This window comes from Dermatophagoides pteronyssinus, unplaced genomic scaffold (assembly GCF_027571235.1).
Source record: "Dermatophagoides pteronyssinus isolate colony J.1.1.1.1 unplaced genomic scaffold, Derpt_VIB-CSIC_2022.12 sq0003, whole genome shotgun sequence".
Classification (NCBI taxonomy): Eukaryota; Metazoa; Arthropoda; class Arachnida; order Sarcoptiformes; family Pyroglyphidae; genus Dermatophagoides; species Dermatophagoides pteronyssinus.
Genome location: NW_027461527.1, coordinates 2864980 through 2882991, shown reverse-complemented (window position 1 = coordinate 2882991; position 18012 = coordinate 2864980). Strand labels below are relative to the sequence as shown.

General features: G+C 27.8%; 6 protein-coding genes across 8 annotated transcripts; 3 read left to right on the top strand and 3 right to left on the bottom strand.

Annotated features, from left to right (window-relative positions):
* Positions 1-191: 191 nt before the first annotated feature.
* Positions 192-2048, bottom strand: LOC142646350 (ATP-binding cassette subfamily G member 4-like). The gene is made up of 2 exons (XM_075824997.1): positions 896-2048; positions 192-828 (listed from the first exon to the last, which is right to left on the bottom strand). Exons 1-2 carry the CDS (start codon positions 2046-2048, stop codon positions 227-229), a joined length of 1755 nt encoding a protein of 584 aa, XP_075681112.1. The 3' UTR covers positions 192-226.
* On the bottom strand, positions 2011-4535 carry LOC113793670 (ATP-binding cassette subfamily G member 4-like). Its single transcript, XM_027343732.2, has 2 exons — positions 3058-4535; positions 2011-2969 (listed from the first exon to the last, which is right to left on the bottom strand). The coding sequence occupies exons 1-2, from the start codon at positions 4427-4429 to the stop codon at positions 2011-2013; spliced, it is 2331 nt and encodes a 776-aa protein (XP_027199533.2). The 5' UTR covers positions 4430-4535.
* A 1279-nt stretch (positions 4536-5814) lies between these two features.
* Positions 5815-9259, top strand: Lam (Lamin). Of its 2 annotated transcripts, none has more exons than XM_075824996.1 (5): positions 5815-6308; positions 6395-7113; positions 7179-8451; positions 8517-8588; positions 8658-9259. In XM_075824996.1, exons 2-5 carry the CDS (start codon positions 6641-6643, stop codon positions 8694-8696), a joined length of 1857 nt encoding a protein of 618 aa, XP_075681111.1. In that variant the 5' UTR covers positions 5815-6308; positions 6395-6640; the 3' UTR covers positions 8697-9259. The 2 variants fall into 2 exon arrangements, with proteins under 2 accessions (XP_075681111.1, XP_075681110.1); XM_075824995.1 differs by having other exon boundaries at positions 6367-7113.
* An 81-nt stretch (positions 9260-9340) lies between these two features.
* Positions 9341-9922, top strand: LOC113793641 (uncharacterized). Its single transcript, XM_027343697.2, has 2 exons — positions 9341-9585; positions 9659-9922. Exons 1-2 carry the CDS (start codon positions 9409-9411, stop codon positions 9833-9835), a joined length of 354 nt encoding a protein of 117 aa, XP_027199498.1. The 5' UTR covers positions 9341-9408; the 3' UTR covers positions 9836-9922.
* Positions 9923-9932: 10 nt separating this feature from the next.
* Positions 9933-14405, bottom strand: Mob3 (MOB kinase activator 3). 2 transcript variants are annotated; one of them, XM_027343695.2, is made up of 4 exons: positions 13625-14405; positions 13255-13372; positions 10541-11004; positions 9933-10474 (listed from the first exon to the last, which is right to left on the bottom strand). In XM_027343695.2, the coding sequence occupies exons 1-4, from the start codon at positions 13679-13681 to the stop codon at positions 10256-10258; spliced, it is 858 nt and encodes a 285-aa protein (XP_027199496.1). In that variant the 5' UTR covers positions 13682-14405; the 3' UTR covers positions 9933-10255. The 2 variants fall into 2 exon arrangements, with proteins under 2 accessions (XP_027199496.1, XP_027199497.1); XM_027343696.2 differs by having other exon boundaries at positions 13643-14405.
* An 828-nt stretch (positions 14406-15233) lies between these two features.
* On the top strand, positions 15234-17965 carry LOC113793642 (uncharacterized). Its single transcript, XM_027343698.2, has 4 exons — positions 15234-15978; positions 16050-16126; positions 16193-17504; positions 17564-17965. Exons 1-4 carry the CDS (start codon positions 15895-15897, stop codon positions 17786-17788), a joined length of 1698 nt encoding a protein of 565 aa, XP_027199499.2. The 5' UTR covers positions 15234-15894; the 3' UTR covers positions 17789-17965.
* Positions 17966-18012: the final 47 nt, after the last annotated feature.

The following is an 18012-nucleotide window of genomic DNA, read 5'->3' as shown; positions in this document are numbered from 1 at the left end:
ATATTTTGGTTTGGAATTTTCTTTTTGAGTCTGCGTATTCTGTTTGAACATTTATTTTATACATTAGGCTGAAAACAATGATAATGCGCATGAGTTGAATTTTTTTTTTGAAAAAATGAAATGATTTAATCAAATGTGTGTTGCCAACAACAATAATTTAGATTTTAAAATTAAAGATAAAACAAATATGATTTAAAGATTCAAATTTTTATAATTTTGACATTTATCATGATTTGTAATGTTGACGTATTCGTTTACGACGATAATTATCAAACGGTTCGGTACGTATAATCAACATAATTAAAGCTAATAATCGATAAATAAAAATATTTAATAATAATTGTTGAATACAATAATAAAAATGTTGATAATAATAATTATTATCATCATCATTATGAACAAAAGCCATACGATATAGAACGAATTGTATTTCATATTTAGATTGACAACGACCAAAACCATATTGTAATATTAATAATGATTCCATTACAAAACGATATGGTGATAGATTTGATAATAATTGATAATAATAATTTAAACGTTGAATTGGTGTTGCAAAATTTGATAATAAAAACAGCAATGTCATCCAACCAGGTAATATTGTGATTAAAGCGAAAAAATTTCCATTTGTTATAATAGCTAATAGATGACCCATTCCTTGCATTGCTAATGAACCAAATATAAATAATAATAACATCCAAAAATATATTCCCGAATGAATTGATTCATAAATATCGGCAACATAAACAAATATCGATGTTGTTATAAACATTGGTAAAAATTCTGCAATTGATTTCATCAGATAAAATGAACCAGTACTATACCAACCTATGAAAATTAATGAAATAAAAAAATTTGAAAATAAAAAAAGAAACCAAACCAAAAATCTACCAACCATTTCGATGTTCATTATCAAATAATATCATTTCTTGTGCAAATAATATACTTGCCGGTATTAATATCCATGTTAAATATATGAATGTTATATAAATTGTATAACGTGTATTATCCATTAGATCTTTGTTTATCATTTTCCAATCATCATCATAACAGATTGTATAGTTAAAATCATTTTCCAAAAAATTAAAACAACCATTTTGTTTGGCAATTTCAACTGGATAAAAATTACGTAATAATATTATCAATATGATTGGAAATATTGATAAAATTATTGTCCATTTAAACATTGGATTATGACAATAACGTTGTAATAATATCCATGATGATTTTAATGAAAATCTTTGTCGATTTGAATAAATATCATCATCATCATCATGATCATCATTATCGTTAATTAATTTAAATTGTTTTGATTGAATAATTTTATCACAAGTAATATTGACCATTTTTTCGACAATCGAATCTGTTGTTGTTTCTACAGAACAATAATTGATAAGTTTTTCAATTGATGATGAATAATATTGATTTGATTTTAAATCAATATTTTTCAATACCTTTGATAAATGTTCGATGATTGTATCGGGTTTTCCGGAATAAACACAAACACCATTTTTAGCCAAAACATATATTTCATTAAAAATTTCCAAAATTTCTGATTGTGGTTGATGAATAGATGCTATAATTGTTATATTATGTTCGCGTACAATTCTACGTAAACAGGTGATAATAATTTCAGCTGAATTTGAATCTAAACCACTTGTTGGTTCATCAATACATATTAAATTCGGCATTATAATTGATGTCAATTCTATACCTAATGCTAAACGTTTACGTTCACCATTTGAACATTTTTGTACAATTTTATCGGCTATTTTTACTATTAATAATTCATTAAGAATACGATCAGCAATTGCTTCATGATCAATATTTTTTGAATCGAATAAATTTTTTAATCGTGATGCATATATTAATGTTTGTCGACCTGTAAGACCGGACATAAGATGGCCAGAAATATCTTGTTCAAGAAAACATCGTTTAATCAATTTAAATCGATTTAGATAGAATTTACTTTCATAACAAAGACGTCTTTTCCATTGACCATTTAAAACTTTAAGTAGTGATGTTTTTCCTGAACCTGATGGTCCCATTATTGCATTCAATGTACCGAATCGAAATTGTCCATTTAGATTTTTTAATATGAAATTTTTTATTCATTATTTCATTATTATCAATATTGAAATTATTGATTGAACGTATTTCATAGATTGTATTTGATGATGTAAATAAATAAATCGAACGCCATGCAATAATTATATTTTCTTGATTATCTTGATTATTTAATGTTTGGATTTGATTTTCATCATTTGTCGAATTGATTTTTATCATTTCAATTTTCATTTCATTTCGGTTATTATTGTCAACATCATCATTATCAAATGGATTAATATAACCATTGAATGGTTGAAATTTTTTTGGCCAATAAAAATTTTTAAAACCAAAAAATTTTATCAACATTATCATATAGGTAAGCAAACGTGCCAATAAACAATGTATTAGTATGATTAAAATATCACTATAAATATGATCAATTTGAACATCAAAATCATCCAAAACGATTGATGATAATTTTGGACAATTACGATCGATACCATAAAATGAATACATTAAACCATTTGATATAATTTTAACTGGTAAAAAATATGAAAATATTTTCATTAAATATAATCGATTAGGATTTTCAATCATAAATCCATTGAACAAAAATGTTGATTGAAAGAAAAACATTCCAATAATAATAGCCAATTCTTTATCGGATGATTGTTGTTGTTGTTGTTGATCAGAAAAAAATATAACACTCCATAATTGTCCAAAACTTTGTAGATAAATATTATTTAACCATATAAATGATATAAAATGTATAATACGATACCAATTTAAACGATATTGATCAACATAACTATGATTAACACTGAAATAGATCATCGTACCAATTAGCCAGGATAATAGACCAAGATGTATGAATGTTATCATTGTTATCGCTATGAATAATACACCAAAATGATACCAATCTAATTCAAAACGAAAAAAAACTTGAACTTAATTTGATATTCTTCTTTTTCTTTGGTTAAATGAAAAATTAATTTTTTGCATACTTACGATTACGATGTTCATTGCGAAACATTTTCAACATTGATGAAATTGATATTGTACTTAAAATCATTATTGAATAACCTGATATACATTGACAATACCAAAGATATATTATATATTCATTTGTATTGATTTCATTATTTAAACGTTCATAACAGGTTTGATTTCTTAATTTTCCCTTATAATCAACCATATGACAATTTGTATATGATTGTACAATTTTTTCATCAAAAAATGATGCTATAAATGGAAATACAATCATATAGAATAACATTATAGACATAAGATTACGCCATTCAATCATGAATTGAATATTAAATATTCGTCGTAATTGTATGTAAAGATCTTTGAAATGAAAACATTTTTGTCCGATTAGAATTCCTTTTGGTTGAAATTTTAATCGATTATCAACGTCAGTATTTTTAGCCATCATAATTTGATTAAATTGTTCATTTTCATTTTCCAATGTTAATTTTGTCCATTTTTGTATCAATGGATGATTTTTATTATTACAGGCAATTCGAATGATTTGTTCAATTGATGATGATGATTTTTTCAATCGATTATCATCATCATCATGATTTAATTGATGACCAATTTTTTCATCCAAATATTTTGGTGAATCAGAATAGATACAAACACCATCTTTAGCCAGAATATAAATCTTATCAAACAATTTCATAATATCTGAATTTGGTGAATGAATCGAAACAAATATTGTCATACGATTATGTTGACTTAAACGCCATAAACATTTCATTAATAATAATGCAGAATTACTATCCAAACCGGTAGTTGGTTCATCGATAAATAAAAATGTTGGTTGTTTTAATGACATTAATTCCTGTGCAATAATAATACGATGTTGTTCACCACCTGAACATTGTTCAAATCTACGATCAAGAATGGTTGTTTCATCCAATAATAAATCATTCATTATAATCGATATATGTGAATCAATATCATAAAGATGTGATTGATTATTTTTAAAATGAAATGCATACGATAATATCTGTCGAACAGTCATTTGGCCATAAACATTTTTATCATTTTGTTCAATAAAACGTATTGTTTTTGTTAAACGTTTTGATTCTGTTGAATTCAAATAGATTTCTGTATGAACATTTAGACCGGATTTTATACGACCGGATAAACATTTTAATAAAGTTGTTTTACCCGAACCACTTGGACCAAGTAATCCATTTAATGTTTGATAACAAAGATGACCATTTAAACATTGTAAAATTGAAGATTTTTCATTATTATTATTATTATTATTTAATCCTAATGGATTATGATAATTATAAGAAAGATTACGCCATAAGATCGATGTTTGTTGTTGTTGTTGTTGTTGCTGTGAAGATTCATTAAGATTCATTGTTTTTTTTTGTTGTATTGAAAAACTGATAAATCAAAACACATCAAACACTTGATCAATCATGAATTGATTGATCGAAATGATTGTTTTGTCATTCATTTTTATACAATTTGATATTATTTGAATACAGCCAAAATAAAAATAAAAAACATCTCTAATATGACGTATACCTACAATAAATTTGATTCGTTTCATATCGAATAACGCTAACAAACAAAAAACAAAAAGTTGGATGACGACAAGTACATCACTAATGATAAAATGTGATGAATGAATGATTTTATGCCACAAAAACAATAAATCATCGATTCGGTTCGATTAGATTTGATTGCACTAAAACAAAATCATTTTTACAACAACAACAATTATATAATAATTCATTCATTCGTTTGACAATCATTAAATCAAACAAACAAACAAAAAGAATTGAATTATTTCGATAATGATTGTAACGAATAGTAATTATGGTTATTATTGATAGAAAAACAAGAATTGAAATTTTCAATTTTGATTACAATTCATTCATTAATTCATGTGATGATAATTGAAACGTAAAAATTATTACAAATTACAAAATGGGAAATGAACATTTTTTTAAAAATTTAAATTTACAGGAAAGGTAACGATAAATTATTACTAATATATAGATTGTAGTGACATCATTTATCCAAAATAAGAATTAACAAAAAAAAAAATCAGAAAAGGTGTGATATCATTTTCAAAAATCAATGTACATGAATGCAACAGACTTTAGTGATTGTTGCTATTGCTTTTGCCGTTGAATTCTTCTTCTTCTAAATATCCACCCACATCCATATATATAATTAGGTAGTGGTATTGATTAATGTGAGGAGGAGGATTCTATGGATCATCATTATGTTTATGAATATCTCCCGGCAAATGATATATCAAAAGTATTCGATTATAATTGGTTATGGTTGCAACAACTTGAGTGTTTGTGTGTGTGTCTGTGTGTGTTTTTGAAAGTGAAAACCAATGAATAATTCGTGATAAATGAATGAATCAAAAGATCGAAAAACAAAAACAAAAATAGTTATTCTTGACGACCATTTACAAAACAATTTACCTGTGTATGTGTGATTGTATTTGGATTGCATCTGTTGTTACAATATATAGAATTCAATCAGAAATTAATTGATTGATAGATTCAATCAGACAAGGTTATCTATTATAGATTGTCTGTTAATAGAAATCAGGTTTTTTTTTCAATTCAATTCAATCGATCTGTTTCAAACTAAGTGGATAATTTATTTATTTAAAAAAGAATTGAATTATAGTGTTGTGTGTGTCTGTTGTTTGTCACACAATTCTTGACGTCAATTTTTTTTTCAATTTTGGTTTTATAACATTGTTATTTTTATATTTGTATTTCAATAATAATCGTGATCATTGTTGTTCTTACTCTTATCACATTTCGCAAATTTCTTACATCTTTTTTTTTGATCATATCATTCATTCATTTTTGTGTCATAAATAAAGAAAAATCATAAAAAAAGAATCCACCCAAGGTTCCCGCCATCATCTTTATTATCGTTATTCATCCAAAAAAAAACATCCATATACCGGCTACCACTACTACTTTCTTATTGCAAACAATAATTATCATCATCTTTGATCAAAACCACGCTGGTTTTTTTTTCTTCAAACCATTGTTATTTAACATCATTTTTTTGCATTGATGTTTGCCAAACTGTGGATTCAAAACTTCGACCACCACCACCACAACAGCCACACCATACAGCAAGCGCAAATATATTGTAAAAGCTAGCGTGGTGTGAGTGTGTATATTGATGTGAAAGTTGAAAACCAAAAGAATAGCATTGGTGTTGCTAAATTGCCCGCTTTTTTCTTTGGTGTGGTATGTTTAAACTTTCATCTCTTGATCGACCTTTTTTTCTTAATTTTGTTCATAATAGGGCTTGACCTTATCACCATTTTTTCTAGCTGCCTTGTGTTTGCCTTTCAGTGTTTCGCTTTTGTTGGCACTTTTCAGTGATAATAATAATATTGATAATAAACGATCGCACGAGACCAATCAATTGAATTTAATTGAAAAGAGCATTACTTCTTCAGTATTTTTTTTAAATTGATTTCAAATTACGAAATTTGGAATACGACTAGTTTCATCAATCGATTTTAATCAGCTTTTTTTCACCAAAAAAACAACGACAATAAACATAACATTCAAACATGGCTACTAAATCGAAAAAAACTTCTACCAACACATCAACAGTATCATCATCACAACAACAATCAACAACAATGCCGACTACCTCAATTGAAATATCTGGTACTGGTCAATCATCAACAACTACAGCTAGTTCAACACGTGCCGGTACACCATTACGACGATCACAAACACCAACACGTCCGGTATCACCTGGACGATTATCACGGATACAGGAAAAAACTGAATTACAAAATCTAAATGATCGTCTTGCTGCCTATATTGAACGTGTTCGTTCATTGGAAACAGAAAATTCAAAACTTCGAATACAGATACAGAAATCGATGGAAAGTCGTGAAATTCATACGATTAAAACAATGTATGAAGGAGAATTACATGATACACGACAAACATTGGATTCGATTGCCAAAGAAAAAGCGCAACTAGAATTGGAATTGAGTCGTTTACGTGAGGAATTGAAAGTTGCCGAAGCAAAGTAAGTAGTTTTTTTAATTCAATTAAAAAAAGTTAAATTAATCAATGTTTAATTGCTTGGGTCAGACTTGCGAAAAAAATGAACGAAGCTAATGGGTTAGAAAAACGTAATCAAGCATTGGAAATACAGATTGAAGATTTGAAAAGTAAAATTGCACAAGCATTATCTGAACGTAAACGTTTGGAAAATGAATTGCGCTCATTGACCGAAGAGAATAAAAATCTTGAAGGACGATTGAAAAGTATACAGAAACAATTGGAAGAGGAAACAATATTACGTGTTGATTTAGAGAATCGTAATCAAAGTTTGAATGAAGAATTAGCCTTTCAACGACAACTATTCCAAAATGAAATGGAAGAGGTTCGACGAAAAACATACGAATCGAAAGAAGTACACACTGAAGAATTGAAAGCACAATATGAAGAACGATTGAAATATGAATTGGATGAATTACGTGCAAATATGGACGATATGATTCGCCTTAATCGTCAAGATCTTGAAGAACGATATGAGTCACGTATCGCAATGTTACAGGAAGAGATGGCGAAAAAGAATTCCGAATTAAATTCTGCTGCCAATAAGATTAAACAATTGAATTCATCATACACAATGTTCGATAGTGAATTGGAAACATTGAAAAGCGAAAATTCATCAATGAAAAAACGTTTGGAAGATATGAACAAATTATTGTCACAAGAGCGTGATTGGAATAGGATTAAAATGAATGAAAAAGAAAAAGAAATTGATGAGATTCGACGTGAATTACAACGAATTACCGATGATTATAATGATTTGTTGGATGATAAAATCAAATTGGATGCCGAATTAGAAGTGTATCGAAAATTATTGGAAGGGGAAGAAACACGATTGAATATATCATTAAGTAGTGCAGGTAGTGGTGGTGGTGGAATTTTTGGTTCATCATCACAAGCGATTAGTTCATCATCATCTCGTTCATTTATCCCGCGTGGTACTAAACGTAAACGAATTGCATTACAAGAGCAAGAATCTATTATTGATTGGGTTGTAAATGCAACAGCTAAAGGTGAAGTAGAAATTTCTGATCATGATGTTGAAGGAAAATATGTTCGACTTTTCAATAAAAGCGATAAAGAAATATCACTAAGTGGTTGGTATCTATTACGACGAGCAGATGATCTTGAAACACGTTATAAATTTCATCGTTCAGTTGTTATTAAACCACAATCAACAATAACAATATGGAGTTCAGATGCCGGTACACAGATACATAATCCACCAACAGATATTGTAATGAAATCACAAACATGGTTTACTGCCGATACAATGTCAACAACATTGTTTAACAATAATAATGAGGTATGTTTGATTTTTTTTCGAATTAAAGAATTTTTCAAAGAATTTATCGATTTATTCATTTATAGGAAGTTGCATCACGTAAAACTGAAAAACGAATTACATCTTCATTTCAACGAACGGGTTATCTTAACAATGAGGTATTCCTTTTCAATATTTTTTTCCCATTTGAAAATTAATTTTGTTTTATTTTTTTTTGTATTTTTCAGAATAATGTGGAAAATAATCAAAATTGTGCCATAATGTAATCAATGTGTCATCATCATTTGATTGATCAATTTCGAAATCTTAAAATCAAAATGAAATTTCTAAGACATTTAATATCATTATTGTTTGAATTTAAAAAAAAATATTTTGGTCATTTTTATTATCATCATCATCATCATCGATTTAAAACAAAACACAAACAAACATCCCATGCTAATTTGTAATTGATTATCTATATTTCCTTTGATTTTTGACAATTCCACATCATATTCAATCAATTTTTTTTTGAAAAAAAGCAATTAAACCTCCTGATTTGATAATTCTAAATTTGTTTGAATATTTTTCCCTCAACTAATAAAGAAGATATTAGCATCATTCACCTTACAAAAACCAAAATCTTTGAACCACCAAACTAATAAAGCAAGAGTGAAATTCCAGGTTTTTTTTACACGAAAACAAAAATTCATTATCCACACACCCACACCAATGCTACTATTAATTATTGAACATGTGAAACAAAGAAAATTTTAAAATAAAACAGAAAAAAAGAAAAATTTAATGAAAAATTTTTGAATAAATAAATAATTTCTTTCGTTGTTTGTTATTTCTTTGTGTTTACATTTATGCAATCAATCAATCAACAACAATGTTCGAAAGATTTGGTTAAAAATCAATCGATAATCGATTGTGACAAAATCAAAATTTTTTTTTTTGAGAAAAAAGAATTATTTTTTAATTTATAGATTTAAAATTATGGCCGTACATAATTATTCATTAGCATCATCATATGATCCATTGTATCCATTGAGTGCACCTTGGTGGATTTGTCGATCCATTTATGATTTATTCGATATTCCAATTCATCAATTTATGCTGCGAGCACTTGGTCAAATGGAAACATTTCCAGTATTACAGCATCGATTGGAAAAGGTATGTTTATCGAATGTGCATGACATTTTTTTTGTTGATTAATGATTATTATTTGCTCCAAAAATAAAACTAGCTTAATCGATTTAATCAATTACTTATACCGATCGGTGTGATTGCAGTTGTCGTATTGATTGATGGCCTGGATCATTTGATACAATTCATTCGAAATGAATTGATTCAAGCAAATATAATCGAAGGAATTCATTATATTGATGGTGATAATCCTGCCAATGATCTTTTAGAAGGTTGATTTAAAACAAGATAAATTGAAAATTTTAAATAAACTCGATACTGCTGCTCTTTGTTCATCAACGATAAATAAAATTTTTTTTACAAATTTTCCATAATGACAATCCAAAAAAATAATTTAATTAAAAATCGATAAAAAAAATCAATAAAATCAATGGAGTAATAATTTCTGTTCGTGTGTAAATGTGCGTACAATGTATGATTATCATTATTCGTATTTAGTTGGAAAAAAATATTTTATACAAATTACAACTATTAATGTTAAAAAAATAGATTGGAAGGAAAAAAACCAACATTATCATTAACATATGACCATTACATAGTCATCATCGGGAGAATGGTATGGACGAATGCGTTATTTTTCTTGATGGAAAAATTACAAAATGGGCGAATAAAATAAGTGTTCGAATGTGCGTGGGCGTCATCCAGCATTTTTATCATTATTATTATTATGAATATTACTACTACTGTTACTATGATGATGATGTTTATCATTATTATTATTATGATGATGTTGTTGATGATGATGATGATTATGATGTGACGATCCGTAATCACCATTATTACTACTACCACCACAGCTAGTCAAATTAATCTGTAATCCACGACTTGTATCGCATAATCTTCTTGTCATGTCAGCCTAAATATGATTCGAGATTAATGTATTTATTAATTTTGAAAGTATGAAAAAATAATAACAACTTACCAATGGTTCAAATTCTTTAGCATTGACAAGATCAAATTCTTTGACAAAATAATAAAAATGTTTATAACATGTATTACAATGAGCTTCAGCACCAACCGCCATTAGACGATCAAAATGATGTATATAAACATGTACGAATACACGAAATAAACGGGCAAGAATTTTTTTACATGTTGGCAAAAATGTTTTCGGAAATGGTACATCACTTTTGGTTGGAAATAATGATTCATTATTGATTTGTGTTTCAATCCAATCCATTAATAATGAAATATATTTATTTGCCGGTAATGGTACAGGTTTTTTATAATTAACACCATCAGCCCAAAGATATTCATATTTATGACCACCGGACATACGTGGACATGATTCATCCGTACAATAATCGGTTACAATACCATAAATAAGGTTGATACGATTAAAAAAATCAACAACATGTACGGCTATCCAATCGCATAGATCTTCGCCTATAATTTTAATCAATAGAAAAAAAACATTAGTTTAGTTTTAGTTCGTAAATTAACATCCTGACATTTTTCATTGCGATAAAAATCAAAAGTCAACAATGAATACAAAACACAGCAACAAGAAAAAAAAGGAAATTGAAATTTGATTCCAAACGAAGAGGGGAAATTTGATTGATAAAAAGAAATATCACATGTTGGAAAAGCAAGCAAAAATCTAATCCGGAAATTCAATTTGACTGGCTACATTGTGTGATAAACATCTGTGTGAATGTTTTCCTTCTCTACAATAACATATCACAATTCATCATCAACAATTTTTGTGGCCATTTTGTTCGCTTTAAACAAATTGAATTTCATTCATTTCATAAAGATTTCAAGTTGAAAATGATGATGATGAACTTGATGTCAATGGCAGAAATTTATTCAGATGATGAAACAACAATAACAAAAACAACACTGATATCCAAATGGATCAATTGACAATTTATCAACTGCTTCTGCGTGTGTTGCACACATGTGTCATAACACATTAACAACAACAAAAAAAAAGGTTCCAAGATAGTATTTTTCATTTTGGAACAATGAAACAACATTTTTTTTCTTCAACAATTCATTTCGTGGTGAAATGAAATGGAAAAAATATCATGATATTCATTCATTTTCATTCAACGTTGATGATTATTATGTTCAAAAAGAAGTTTTTTTGTGTTCATCAAAAACGAAATTGCATAATCTCTTTCTCTCGATGACGAACCTGATCCAAACAAAACTGTATCAAGCAAAACAATAAACAAATCCATGACCAAATAATAATAATGATGATGATGAATATTTTTTTTTTTGTGGGCCATTTTCAAATTGTGTGGCACAGATTTTGCATATCAAAAAACATATTATCACTATCAGATAGATTCGAAATACATTGGTGAATCCAAAAAAACTACCTGTGTTATTTGATTACCATTGTTTTTTTCATTTAAAGAAGCAAACAAAAAAATAGCAATTAAATTCATCGATCATTGATGATTAATTAAGAGAAAAATAATCAATCATTTCGAAAAAATGAATAATTGGTTTTTATTCAATAAGTAAAAATAATAAAAAATCCAATCAATCGATCAAAAATCAAAAACAAAATTTAAAATAGCAACATTACACATCACATACACACACACAAATTTGGGTGCAATATTGAGAAATTTACATGAATGATCGAGCTGGCCTCACACCTACACCTTGTGATGATGATGATTTTCGTGACATCCTTCAATTCAATAAATCAATCCATACATCCATCCATCCATCCATCCATCATTCATTCATTCAAATTCTATGATGATCCAAAAGTCATACATCATTATTGATCATCTTGGAAGTCAAAACAACAACTGAATACATTTTTTCTTTGTTTTTGACCATAAAAAGCTATCAAATACACAAAATCATCATCATCAACATTGATAATAAGAACATGGACACGAAGAAAAGAAAAAAATTCATTTTTTGAATATTATCATTTCCAAAAATGTGTTTATTTATTTGAAATGGCCAGAAAAAAAAGTGACCTTATTAATGATTATCATGTTTCATTGAATAAAAACAAAATCGTGTGGCTAGCCACTGTGTGAATAAAATTTGGAAAAATGGATCATGTTTGTGTGTGAATTAAGACAGAAATGGAAATTGTTTCATTATTTTTATTTTCCTTCAACAACAAAGTACCAATCCTAAATAGATGATGATATTGTTTGGTACCAACGGGTTTATTCGTTTGAAGATCAATGAGGTCAAATCAAAATGTTTGTTTGTTTGCTGGTTGTAGACGACTGGCAAAAAAATAGAACCTAATTGAATTTTAAGTATATTTCTTTTTCGAAAAGGGATATTTTTTTTATTGACTAAATTTAGATTTTTATTTTCTGGAAAATTAAAATTCCTCAACCAGACAACAACAGCAAAACAAAACAATAACCAGCAAGAAAAAAAATGACTTTCTCTAAATTGAACATATCGATTAAGAAAGGAAATAAGAAGGATTTTTTTTCTCAAATGAATATGCAACTAATCGATCATCATCTGATCAAAAGACGAATCTTTGCCTGTGTTTGTATTAGATTATCTTATTTGGTTTTGATTGATAAAAATTTTTTCAATTAAAAAAAAATCCCGTTCTCTCTCTCTCCGGTAAAACATTATTGCGCATCATAATCGATTTTTAAAAAATGGATAAATAAATTGAACAAAACTTACCTTGTGGTAGTTTAACAACCTCACGAAGATTAATACCCGAATTAAGACTAGCAATTGCTTGTTTATGTAATGAATATCTTAATGTTCCGGGTTCGAATTTTTTCTTCGGTCTAAATGTCTGTTGTGGTGGTCGATTGAAGATAAAAATTTCGACATTTATTGGTGGGGAAAAAACAAAAAAAGAAATAAAATCGATTAGTTTTTTGATTGATTGATTGATCCGATTTGTTACAAAAAATAATGGGAAAAAAATTAGATAAATTAATAAGTAAAATTTTGGAAAAAGATAACACACACACACACAAGGTAAGATTATTTATTTTTAAACATTAAAAATTCTCATTTCTTTTCATAAAAAAATGATTCCTACATTTTTATAATTGCCTACTTTTTTCGATTTACTAAAAAAATCAACAAAGGAAGCCATGATGTGTTGATGTTTTGTGGATAAAATCAAAAAAAAAATGAATCAAAGAATAAAGATGACAAATCAAATCAATGATTAGTTGATGAGATGATGTTATAATGACATTGGGGTGTTTATTTCTTCAATGTTGACGTTGATGATATTTCGTTGCCAACAACAACAACAACGGATGATATGGTTGAAGGGAGTAAATGAAAAAATCACTGTCAAACTTAATGATGATGACACTTGGCAGGCGATAAAACAAAACTAATGAAAAGGATTGCTAAGCATGAAGATTTATGCAAATGGTGAAATTGTTTCAAGGTAAAAATTCGATTTCAAAAACTTTATTTAAAATAGCAAACATGAACGGAAATTGAAATTGATTTTTGTTGATAATGATGATGATGATTTGTTGGTTAGTTACAAATCAATTTAAATTAAAAACATCCTCAATAATCATCAATAAAATATCGATAATTTATAAAAACAAAATCGATTAATCGCGATTGCATAACAAATCGAATGTTTTGAATTTTTTCACGTCTTCGTTGTTGTTGTTATTATTATTGGATTGGTTAGGGAATTTTCAAAACAAAAACTTTTTTTCTTTGTGGATGCAAAATAAAAATTGATTGAATGAATGAATGTTTTGTATTTGATTTGAGTTTTTTTTCCTTCTTCTTCTTCTTTTCATTCGTTTATGGATTGGTGATATAAGTGGTGGTAAGCATTTAAACAAATGAAATGAATGAATGAATGAATGAATTGTGGGAGAAAATTTTTTTTTGATGCTTTTTGTTTGTTTGTTGGTCCTATAGCATTGTTATATGCTGTTAGTTATTCTAACACGGTGCATATGAACAGGGAGAGAAAAAATTGTGGCTAGTGGTAGATTTTTTTGGGAATTTTTTTTTCTATTTGCTTTTGAAAAAAGAAAAAAACCCCGAGAAAAAAACAATCAATTGATGGCATTGATGTTTTTTTTTTTGAAATCCAAAATTATAAATTCAAAATACTAATAAAAAACAAATGAATTGCTGCAACAAGTGCGAAATTTTTAATTTTATTCATTTTAATTTGACAATTTTCTGAAACTTTAGATGTCTATTTCTACCATTTCACCACGTACTGATATCAAAATAGATTCGAATGTTTTTTTTTAATATTCCAATTATTCGATAATGTTATTTTAATTATTTCGAAATTCAAAAGTAAATTTCAGATTTTAATTATATTGTTTTTTGGCCATGACGATGAAACATTTTTTTTTTGTTGAAATATTTGATGCATCGGAAAACAATTAAGAATAATGTGTGAGATAAAGAGAAAAAAATTCAACCTTCCAAATTTCGAAATGAATTAGATTTTCAAGGTTTTTCTTAGTGATCAAATTGATCATGGCTAATCGATTGTGACAATGATTTCCGGTATCAGGAACGAAAATGTTTGGAAAATTTTGAACTAGATTTTCAATTTATTTATTTTTTTTATAGTTTTTGGACATTCAAATGGCATGTGTATGTTTTTTCAACATAATAACATTGAAAATAATTTTATTTAATTAAAGTTTTCAGGATTAAAATGGAAAAAATTTCATCCAGAAGAAAAGAAATAATCTTATTGAAGCAAAGAAAAAAATTTATTAAAAATTCAATTCTTCATCCATTTCGATCCAACCATCTTGTGGTTGAAAAAACATTCAACAAAAACAAAGATCGATGAGGTAGAATTAGACGACGACTGCGACAACGATGAAATTCGCTGGCCTGTTTTTATAATGAATCGAAATAGATTGTGTTTAAATTATCATTTGAAGAATTGTTTATCGATCGATCAATTATCAATATCTGATCCGCTAATAATTTGAACGAAAAAAATTCTGGTCTTTCAAAATATAATTCGCAAGCTCAATTTTACAAAAAAAGCTTGAAATTCTCAAATTTGTATCCGCAATCATATTTTCGTATATAGAACCCAAAAAATAACCGTTTATTTGATGGTGGTTTTTGGGTTCCAAACAAAAAAAAAACCAAATTCTACTAAAATTAAATTTCATAACATCAACACTATACCTCTACTTTCTTTGGTTCGTTGTTGTTGTTATTGCTGCTGCTGATTCGTTCGGTCCTTACAATCAATTTTTTTGAGTAAGTTTTGTATTGGCAGCCTAAAGATCTATCGGAACCGAAAAAAAATACCCAAAACATCTAGCACGAAAAATATATAGAATGCCACCAAAACCCGTACGTAATTATTCTGTTGGCGATCTTGTATTTGCCAAAATTAAAGGCTATCCACCTTGGCCGGCTCGGGTAATTTTTAATTTTTGAAATATTAATTTTTTAAAATCAAATATAAATAATCATTTTCATTTCTTTCAAAGATTGAAAAAGATTTTCCTATCGGTTTTAGACCACATCCTGGACGTTATCCTGTATTCTTTTTCGGTACCTATGAGCTGTAAGTTTCATTTTGATCCATTCAATTCATAATGAGAATTAATAATTTTTTAAAATCAAAAATCAGTGCTGTATTATCGTCAAAAGATATCTATCCATATCATCAATATAAACATCAATTAGGCATTCCACGTAAGATGAAAAATTTTAATGAAGGACTTGAAGAAATTGAAAAACATCCAAATTTAACAATGGATTCGGAAGAAATGTTACGTTTACGTGATGAACGTGAATTATCTGGCCATAATAATAATTATAATGATGATGATGATGATGAAAGTGATGTTTCATTTAAAAAATCTGATGACGATGACGAAGATTCGGCAAGTTTCGATGATAATAAAAGTGTTTCTGATCATGATGAACAAGACGATAATCATAGATCTTCAAAATCGAAAAAGAATGGTACCAAAAATCGATCAACATCTAATCGACAGAAGAAAAATGTCCACAGTGATGATAATGATTCCAATAATGATGATGATGATGATAAAAACAATGTAAAGAATTCGAACAAAAAAAAGATTGTTAAAAAACGTAAAATAATTAAACAATCTGATAGTGAAGTAGAAATTTCTGATATCAATGATGATGATGCTGACAACAATGACAATAGCAATGATATTTCAGAGTCATCAAAAGATCACAAGAAAAAGAAAAATAAACGATTAAAAATTTCATCATCATCTTCAGCAGCAGCATCTTCACTTTCTTCATCGTCCGATATAGAAGATTCAAAATCACCGACAACCAAAAAAAGACGACGTCGTATCATTCAAGATGATGATGATGATAGTGATTCGAAAGATTCAAAAAAATCAAAAGAAAATCTTGTCGAAAACAACAACAGCAATAATGATTACAACAATGATGATGATGAAATATCGAAAAAATCAACAACAACAACAAAAACCGAAACGATTGAAGATGTAATGAAATTGAAACAAAAATTACAGGATGAAAAATTGGCACAAAAATTGGAAGAAAAAGAACGTGAAAAGGAACGAAGAAAACGTGAAAAAATGGAACGTAAACGTTTGGAACGATTACAGCAGGCAAAAAATCGTAACCACCAACAACAACAAGAAGATTCAAATCAAAGGATCAATGAATGGTTAGCAACGATCGATTCGAATATTAAGCTTAGTCTATCGAAAACGAATGCAAATATCGATAAATGTTTGGAAACAATGGACAGTATTGATGATGTAAAAATGAAGATAACATCGAAAAATGTTTCAAATTTCGGTGACAATCTTAAAGAATTGATTTCAACATTGAAAAAATGTCGTAAATATAAAACTGATACACGTGTACGAGAAAAAGCTGATCATTTCCTTAATAAAATGAAAGAATTGTTCAGTTCATCCGAATCTCAGGTTAGTGTTTTGTTTTTATTTTGTTGTGTTCAAAATTTATTTTTCAAAAATTCTTGTAGAGCACACAAGATCGAAAAATGGATTCAAAAACGAATGATCCAATACCAGCAGCAGCTACAACTACCATCGATGAACAACAAAAATCACCCGAACAACAACGTGATGATGAAACATTGAAACCATCATCGGAAAACGAAATCGAAAACAACAACAGTAAACTGACAACGACAATTGAACAGCTTGAATCAAAACTACAATCGACAATTACCGAAATGGAAAGTTGAATTGAACAAACAATCAATAAACATTGATTTGATTTATCATCATCATAGTATAGAATCACATTATATCTCATTCATCATTTTGTATTATATAATTATAATTGATGATTTATTGAAAAAAAATTTGTAAAAAAAATTCACACAAAATTAAGAAAGAAGGAAATTACAATAACGAATTGAGCGATTGAGAATTTCAAATTAAACAATAATCAAACTGAAAAACAAAA